The sequence below is a fragment of the Zonotrichia leucophrys genome, chromosome 26 (genome assembly GCF_028769735.1).
Source record: "Zonotrichia leucophrys gambelii isolate GWCS_2022_RI chromosome 26, RI_Zleu_2.0, whole genome shotgun sequence".
In the NCBI taxonomy this organism is placed as follows: Eukaryota; Metazoa; Chordata; class Aves; order Passeriformes; family Passerellidae; genus Zonotrichia; species Zonotrichia leucophrys.
In genome coordinates this window covers 4,598,252-4,607,464 of record NC_088195.1, presented here as the reverse complement: position 1 = coordinate 4,607,464, position 9,213 = coordinate 4,598,252, and the positions used below count along the sequence as shown (strand labels likewise).

Here is a 9,213-nt window from a genome sequence, read left to right as displayed (position 1 = left end):
CTCCGTGCTCCACGCGTGAATGCGGCCGGGTCTGTGGCTCTCCGAGCACCTGAGCGGGCCGGGGCGCCGGGAGCAGCCGCGGCTCCAGACCCGGCCCGTTCTGTGCTCTCCCCAGCCGGGCTGAGGGACGGACCGTGGGTGAGGATGTTTGGATTGCCCGCAAATCCATCGCTGAGTTATGTGGAAACCGTCTTGGGATAAACGGAACGTAACAAACACATGTCTGGAGGGATTCATCACCTGAACAGGGATTTATCACTGGGCTTGAAGGTCTTAAACTTGAACATGAAAACTGCTTAACACAGTCCTTGGAGGGAATGGAAGTGTATGGTTAAATAGATATGTTAGCACAACGCAAACGTCTCAGTGTGGGTTTTTCTAAAGTGTAAAAGAAGGCACATTAGTTATTTTCTCTCAATGATTTTCCATAGGCATTCACCATAAAAGTAGACGTGGGTTTTGTTTGTACTGAAGACAAATCTGTCAGGCCACAAAGGACATTACAATAACTTAGCAGTGCTGCGGATACTCTAAATAGCAAAGCACCCTCTTTTTGTTTTGCTAAGTACAAGTGCTGCTTAATAGTAAATAGAATTATATTTTCCTGTGCTAAATAACATTTTTAACAGTCCAGACACCTTAAGAAAGCTCTGGTTGATCTTAAAGCTGAACACTTTGTTTCTTTGGCATTTACCAGATACCATAAGGGCTGCTTTGTTCAATAAATACCAATTTCCCAAGTTTTTTCTACCACTCCTGTGCTCTTCATCAATTAGAGAGCAGCAGTTCATGTTGCAGCTCTTCCTTGGAGAGCTTGGGAGACCACAGCTCATCTGTGTGATACACAAAAGGGGCTGGGAATACCACATTCTCACCACCAGAAAGTGTTTGTAATTTAATTGTAACTAACCTCTCCTGCTCTGAAGAGTTTTAGAAATAGCCTTGTACCCAATCAGCTATAAAATTAGCTATAAGTGGGTTGTTTAAATCATAAGTGTAAGGGATTTGTTTTACAGAAGTAGGACTGTTTCTGCAGATGCTCTGGATTTTCTGTAAATTTCAGACTTGTTTTTGGAATATTTAAATCTTTAAACTTTGCCTGTGAAGGTATTTCTTTATCGCCAAATAAAGCACATGATAATTGGAGTTCATACCTTGTATAGAATCTGTGACAGATATTCAAGTTGCCATGGGTTGGTGGAGGTTGGAAGGGACCTCTGGAGTTCATCCTGTCCAAATCCCTGCTCCAGGGGGCACCAGCAGTTCCCCTTGGGCTTTCTCACAGGTTATGCTGCAGATTAAATAAAATAAAGGTGTTTGGAACAGAGAATCAGATTCTAGGAACAGCCATGAAAACTGCAATCCTGAAAGCAGGATTTTTCTGAGAATGTTAAATTTCATATTTGTATCCTGTGAATTCTGGTTCCTTTATTTACTGTTTCAAGCAATGTGTGAATGGAGTTTCTGTAATTTCTTGGGAGCTACAATCTCAGTGGAAAGGAAGCAATTTTTAGTTTACATTAATTACAGGCATTACTTTTCCTTATTCCTGGCTCTGCACTCTCACCTGTGCATGTGCAGCACACAGGGTGGCTCAGCTCTCCTTCCACTCCCAGAGAAATTGTTCACCTGTGGGGAAAAATGGGATTTTTTGAGTTTTGCCTTCCATTTGAAGGCAGCACACTCCCCTTGTGGAGAGCAGAGCAGGCAGCTTTGAAGCTGCAGTGATTCCTCAGTGCTCACAGAGACAGGTGTAGTTCAGACTCTGTTTCTGCAGGGAATGTGGGGTTATACCATTCATGTAAAGAAGCATTCCCAATAAACACACATCTGGACAACAGCAGGGAGGACACAGACCTACAGTGTTTAAATTAATAATGCATAGATGGAAAAATACTGCTGCTAATTTGAAGGCTGTAAGTATGTGTCAAAATCTATTTTGAAAGTTCAATACCAAGAGTGTGTATGGCCCCTTTTTTAACTCTGAAATATATCAAGTGAAATAGGTGAACTCTGAAATAAACATCAAATATATAAATAAATATCAAATTCTGAAATATGTCAGTGTAACAAATCTCTGAGCATCTCTTCAGAAAATGTCTGGGATTTGTGAGCAAAGGCTGATACATCCACACAGTTCTGTCTCCTCCATCTGCAAAGTGAATTCATGTGGGTTCTCAGTACAACCATACAGCCTTTATCATTCATTTCTCCTTGTCTCAGTACACCAAATTAATTGAAACAACCAACAATACCCCTTCAGAATAAATCTTTGTGCACAGCAGGTTGCAAACCGAATATGAACAGTTTTATTTCTTTGAGGTGTGAGCAGAGCAGTACATTTCACCCCATCCCACTGACAGCTTTACAGGTTACAGAGCTTCTGTGGCTTGGTGCAGTAGTTTGTCCTGACCCTCTCACGGACACAGTCACTGTAGTCAGTGTTGCACTTGCCACACTTGCAGCTCAGAGCCACGGGGTAGGAGTAGTAGGGGATGGTGTGGTGAGGGCAGCCCGGGATCAGCGCTGTCCTGTACAGCATCTCCTTGTACGTGCACACGTTCTGCGACAGAGCACTCTTGAGCAGCAGCTTCTTGCCATTGCTGTCCTACAGAGAGAAAAGAAATGTGTTGTTTCACTGAGGTACGTGTGTGTCACAGACATCTTTTAGGAAAAATCCTTTCCTTAGGATTTTTCCTCCTGAAAAGCTGGGAGGCCCCAGGAACGAAATATAAACAATGATTATCTGCTGCTGTGGGATGCAACAAGTGCATCTGTGATTGGTCTCATGTGGTTGTTTCTAATTAATGGCCAATCACAGTCAGCTGGCTCAAACTTTCTGTCTGAGCCACAAGCCTTTGTTATCATTCTTTCTTTTTCTATTCCTAGCCAGCCTTCTGATGAAATCCTTTCTTCTATTCTTTTAGTATTGTTTTAATATAATATATATCATAAAATAATAAATCAAGCCTTCTGAAACATGGAGTCAGATCCTCATCTCTTCCCTCATCCTGGGACCCCTGAGAACACGGTCACACACGTGTGTCAGAAATGTCCTGTGAGGTGCAGAGACCAAAACTCACCCCTGAGCCCAGCTCTGGCACTACTGAGTTCAGAGCTCTGGTTGTGACTGGGGCTCCCTCCCCACACAGGCACATTCCCCTTTTTTCTGGTTTAATTAATCCACATGGCTCAGAGTGTTCCCTGTGCTTTGGGATCTCTTCTGGCTCCCTGCTGCCCAAGCTGGATCTGAGAATGCTGTGTTGAGCAGTGAAGTTGTGAGGAGTGGTGTGGCTGCTGCAGAGCTGTCCCCACAGCCAGCTGGGATAGCAGCACTGGGAGCAGAAGTTCCCTACGTTATTTACATTAATTAAGAGTGACACAATATAATCTGCCCCTCACAAAGGCAGGGGCAGCAGCAGTCAGATCTCTGTTGTGCCACTGGTGTTATCAACTCCACAGTCCCAAAACTGAGCATTTTTCATCCCCACCTTTGCAAAAAAGCCAACTTGAAAACATGGTGACAGTGCAGTTTCTCTGCCTGTGATAAACTCTTTTACAATTAAATCATTTGTACACTATTTTGTGGGAGAACAGAGCCTTGGTTTGCAGGTTTGCAGTGGTGGCTGTTCCAGAAACATCCCATACCCGAGTCATGCAGAATCCAGCACAGATGGTGGTGTTGATGGCCAGGCAATAGGCACATTCCCGCTTCTCCACGTGGATTGTGTACTCAGAAGGAGCACAGAGTGATGCTGCTTGTCCGAAAATCAGGCCAAAGAGGAGAGACAGCACAAAGAAGGGACTCATGCTGGATGGGGAAGAACAAACAAACAGAGCAAAGCACAGGTAAAATGGGATGTGCCTTCCAGCCATGTCCTTGCATGTGACAGGAGCAGCCAGGACAGCCACAGACCTGGAGTAATCTTAACATTTCTAGCTACAGCCTGACAAGTTCTTTCCAATCTCAGTCCTAATACTGACCATTAAACAGAGAACAAGGGCAAAGAGGCCATTAAGAACATAGAACAAATTCACTTTCCCCCCACTAAAGCACATTACATGGAATTTCTCACTAGTGAGTGATAAAATCCTGACACAGAACAAATAAGAGGAGCTGAAAGATTTGAAAGTGTGACATGTAAGAGAACATAAGCTCTAGAATTAAGCAGAGATAATAAAATAATCTCACTGCTTTAAAACAATTTTCTAAAGAAAGCATCTTATAAAATGTTAAAGAGACAAAAAGACAAGGCTGTGCATATCAGGCATAAAACTGGATTTTTCAATTTCCAGTGGCTTAGAGGCATGATGAGATGGGAACACAGCCAAGAACTAAATAATAGATTCAAGCAAATTACAATAAAGAACATCAGCAAAGAGTTCAACTCAATGAATCCTGCTTTATCTGTCTGTTGTGCTGACCTCATTTCTCAGACCTGCAGGGTGGATCCTGAGAACAAAGCCTTGATTAGCTCTTAAGACAATTTCAGGAACTACTCTAAAGCCTTTAAATGATAAACTTTAAATGACAGTGTCTACCAATCACCCTCCAGTCTCTTCCAGCTGCCAATTTCCCATAGCAAAGCCATCCATTACACAGGCTGCTTTACCCTGTAGCTGCAACACCAATCTGGACAGACCAACCTCTTGTCAGCAGAATTCTTCCCTATTACAGGAACCTGATTCTGCCTTGAGCTGGGAGAGGCAGTGACCCAGCACAAGCTCTGTGTGTGCTTTATACTCTCCAGGCTAATTCCAGGCTGATCTTACTGTTTATATAATTGCATGTCAACTGCTGCTTTCTTATCACCAAGTCATCTATTGAAAATTCATACTGAACCACAAAGCAAATGTGATAGGAACAAACGTGTCCATAATATCCTAACCTGGAAACTGGAGCTGGAAATCTAATTATATTAACAGTCATTCTCTCCTCAGGCTTTTAAACTAACCAGTGCTTTTAAAAAGTTGTTATTATTGATTAATTTAATTGCTCCATAGGACAGCAACACCATGGCAGGAAGGCTGGAATGGATATGGAGCCCTCCAGAATGCCAGCTGATGAGTGTTACACCTGTGTTTTGCTGAGGTTTAACAAAGTCTGGTTCATTCTGCTTGCTCCTTGCCAGGCACAGCTGGGACAGGCTGGCACAGGGTGCCCAGGGGACCTGGGGCTGTGCCAGCCCTGGAAGTGCCAGCCTGGGATAGTGATGGTGTGATGAGCTTTAAGGTTCCTTCCAACCCAAACCATCCTGGGGTTCTCTAAGTCTGTGCAGTGCCCAGGAAGCAACGAATCTGAAATCAAATTCACCACTCTGCAGCCTGCTCAGGCACAGCCTGACTCACCTGCTCAAGCAAAGACAGAAATTGGCTGGCCTGGAACCTGCTCAGCAAATATTGAAGCAACAAGCAATTCACTGAATATTGATTGATAGGGAATAAACTTATAAAACCATTCCTCACAGCACAGTAAGAAACAAAATTTTGCATCAATACCAATGAAACAATGTCCCCAGATGGGGGAGAATACTCACATTTGGGGGAGCAAGAGGGAGAAGAGGCTGACAAAGGCACGATTCTGTGTCAGCCCCTCCCTGAGCTCCCTGCCTGCAGCCCTGGGAACACGTGCCCTTCCAGGCCATCACCCAACTCCCATCTGGAATCCGATCTGATGGATGTCTTATGCAGGTCAACCACACTCCTGATTTACATAGCCACAAAAAACATGGAAAACGTGAGTTTGAGGTGGTAAATGTGGTTACTTTGAGCTGTTGGAGGAGGGATCCAAGTTGGTCCCAATTGGTGTTCAGCTAATTCCTGTACAATAATGTCTCCTTTTCCTGATTTCAGACTGCTGCACACAGGTCTGTGTCCTGGGCTAATTTTTCAAGCATTTTTTGGATAACATAATAGAGTGTTTTTTTCAATTAAAACTAGCCAAATACCTTCTGTTTTCATGGAGTCTTTAATTCTGGGTTAATTTCTACCATATAATTTTTCTGGAATTAAATATAATTTAATTCTGTTTAAACCTCTTTCTGGCTTAGGCACATCAGCAGAGTATTAATTGTACTCTTTGTAACATCTGTCCACCTCACTTAGCAACAGGAGAGTAACACTCACTTTGCTACTACTCCAGTTTGCAGAGGGAAATTAGGGTACATACAAAAAAAAATTTTAGAATTTGCCTTAATAAAATTTAGGGATATCAGTAGCAAATTGTAACAAGGCTTGAAAGTCATAATAAAGATGAAAAAGAGAGTGAAACAATAAAAATTATAGCAACAAAATTAGAGTAAAACCAACAACATATCTGTTAGAGGTGAGAAAATGCAGAAAACTTGCCCAGGAAGCTGAAGAGTAGGAAATAAACTTTGGGAGGCCAGAGGCCAATAATAAAATCAGGGAACATTATAAGCTGAAGGCAAGCTGTTGATGCAGAGTAAGTGCAAAGTACTTGTGCTTTTGAAAACAGTGACTGAACAACCACACACAGATCTGCAACACAAATTATTAAATAAATCTTATAAGGAATAAATACTTTAAGCTCGACATGGTTGGCTAGTTAATGCTCATTTACAAGAAGTCTGGAATACTGAGGAAATTTCAAAACATTCAAAACATGGCAATATTTAAGGGAAAAGTGTTGACCTAGGTAACTCTCCACCAGCCAGGTAAAATAACAGAAAATTGATACAGGATTTGAGCAAAAAAGAATTAATGGATGAAAACGTAATTACTGATGTTACATAAAATAGGTCATGCCACACAAACCCAATTTCATTGTTTGCAGTGATTACAAATATGGTTGTTAAGGCAATTGCACAGCTGCAGTGTCTCTGGTTCCATGTGTGCAGAGCCCCCCTGCCAGGGAGGTTCAGAGCTCTCAGCCCAGTGTGGGGACACTGAATGCTGGCAGTTATCAAACACTGCAGCAGTGGGCTTGGTCTCTGTTGGTTTGGTCTCTGTTGGTTTGATCTCTGTTGGTTTGGCCTCTGTTGGTTTGATCTCTGTTGGTTTGGTCTCAATTGACCTCTGTTGGTTTGGTCTCTGTTGGTTTGATCTCAGTTGGTTTGATCTCAGTTGGTTTGGTCTCTGTTGGTTTGATCTCAGTTGGTTTGGTCTCTGTTGGTTTGGTCTCAGTGGGTTTGGTCTCTGTTGGTTTGATCTCAGTGGGTTTGATCTCAGTGGGTTTGGTCTCTGTTGGTTTGGTCTCTGTTGGTTTGATCTCAGTTGGTTTGGTCTCTGTTGGTTTGATCTCAGTTGGTTTGGTCTCAGTTGGTCTGATCTCAGTTGGTTTGGTCTCTGTTGGTTTGGTCTCAGTTGGTTTGGTCTCTGTTGGTTGATCTCTGTTGGTTGATCTCTGTTGGTTTGGTCTCAGTGGGTTTGGTCTCAGTTGGTTTGGTCTCAGTGGTGCCTTTATTCACTGATATAACACTGCCATGTTTTTACCCAGCCTCTGAACACTCTGCAGTGCCCTGGGGAAATACCTGACCAGGTATTAAGAATGAAAATTCATTTATCTGCAAGGGCAATAAATGACTCTGAGTGGAGCTGGGGACCAGTGTGAGTGCTGCTTATCAGCTCAGCCCCATGCTGATATGGGCACAGAAACTCCTGGCTGCTCCTTTCCCTTGCTGGCCCCGTTATCCTGCCCATCAAAAGGGTGATATTCACATGTCTTCAGTCATTTACACAAACTGTCAAGCTGGAAAAAACCTCCTGGATTGTCCTTTTGGCTGTGACCATGGAGCATTCACTACTGACCTCTCTGATGGGAGTGAGATCCCACGAGCTATGGGAGCAGCAGGACAAAAGACTGGCAGGACAACAAAGTCCAGTGTCCCAATTTGTGAGTGCCTGAGGCTTCTTCCATGCAGTTTCCTAAAATCCATCACCCCCAGTCTGGTGCTCATGGATCTGTTTCTTTGGTTGCCCTCCTGCTGACCTGCAGAGACTCAGTGATAGAAATTTTTAATGTGCTTTTATAGCCCAGCTTTGCAGCCCTGTTCTGGAACAGCCAGTTACACTGTTAATTATTTATCTTTAACCTTTCTGTTAACCAAACCAATCCATTCCCTGACATCAGTGATTTTACTCTTTCATTAAATGAATGATGGTGTGCTGATGTTCTACAGGAAGTGCTTCAAGTGATATCTGTAAACAGAATTTAGTAATTATAAAATCCTTGGGTTCATTCCCCAGGAGTGTCTGTAATGGGCTACAGAAATTCAGTGCATACCAGAAGCTCATATGTAGCAGTAATTTAATAGGATTCTCTGTCACTGACCAGTGCCAAAAACAAAAGGAGGAACAATGAGAAGTTGTCAGACATTATTCCTACTCTCTCTGCCCCTGGTAGTGGTACAACACAAAGAAAACAAAACTTTGTGATCTCATGAGCAGGGCCACTCTTATTTCCATGAAATATGCAGCTGTAGATAGTAAAGTATAGTATAGTAAAGTAAAAACATGTCCACACTTGCAAACAACCAATAATTAGAAGCTCTGCTGCTGAAAAACAGACAAAACCAACCAGATTCTGAAAGATGAGTATTCTGGTAGAGGAATTATTTCCAACTCCATCCAGTTGCAGCCCTCCACTGATAAAAGGAAATAAGATCCTGATATGCTGCCATAGAAACAAGTGGTTTTGCCAGGTTTTGAATTTAAACAGCCTGTGGCTGCTGAATTTTCAAAGCTAATCTGCCTGTTGCCAGTCTCTGTAACAGCCCAAAACACAGCTCTCATCTCTCAAATTTATAGATTCACAGTCTGCTCTTCTCTTTCTTTCCTAGGATTAGCTGCAGCATTTCCTATCAACCCCAGAGTAAAACAGCAAATCTCTTTGTTGCATATCATATGCCAGCAATCTCCATTTATGGTCTGAAAATACTTCATAATCCTATTTGCTGTTTGGCTCAGACCACAGAGCCCTTTGGATTTGGTTTCATTTCTTTGGAAAGTGCTAGATATTTCTGTTGGTCTGAGATACACAATCACTGTGCTGAGGGCAAAGCTAAACAAAAAAACAAACAACAAATTAGCACCAAAGACAATCCAGAGCCTCTTGGAGTATTGTCAAGGATGAACAGTAGCAACCCAGCATCAAAATAATGCTAAAGGTAAAACTCTGCCCCAGGTGGGACAGAATAGAAGAGGGAAATGCTCAGTATTTGTCTTCTCTGAACTGGATTTTCAATTCAACTT

The 9,213-nt window shown here is 42.7% G+C and overlaps 1 protein-coding gene across 3 annotated transcripts; it reads right to left on the bottom strand.

Annotated features, from left to right (window-relative positions):
• Positions 1–2,115: 2,115 nt before the first annotated feature.
• Positions 2,116–4,981, bottom strand: TSHB (thyroid stimulating hormone subunit beta). 3 transcript variants are annotated; one of them, XM_064733090.1, is made up of 3 exons: positions 4,890–4,981; positions 3,649–3,811; positions 2,116–2,608 (listed from the first exon to the last, which is right to left on the bottom strand). In XM_064733090.1, the coding sequence occupies exons 1-3, from the start codon at positions 4,928–4,930 to the stop codon at positions 2,366–2,368; spliced, it is 447 nt and encodes a 148-aa protein (XP_064589160.1). In that variant the 5' UTR covers positions 4,931–4,981; the 3' UTR covers positions 2,116–2,365. The 3 variants fall into 3 exon arrangements, with proteins under 3 accessions (XP_064589160.1, XP_064589163.1, XP_064589162.1); XM_064733093.1 differs by lacking the exon at positions 4,890–4,981 and adding an exon at positions 4,648–4,686; XM_064733092.1 differs by lacking the exon at positions 4,890–4,981 and adding an exon at positions 4,426–4,483.
• Positions 4,982–9,213: the final 4,232 nt, after the last annotated feature.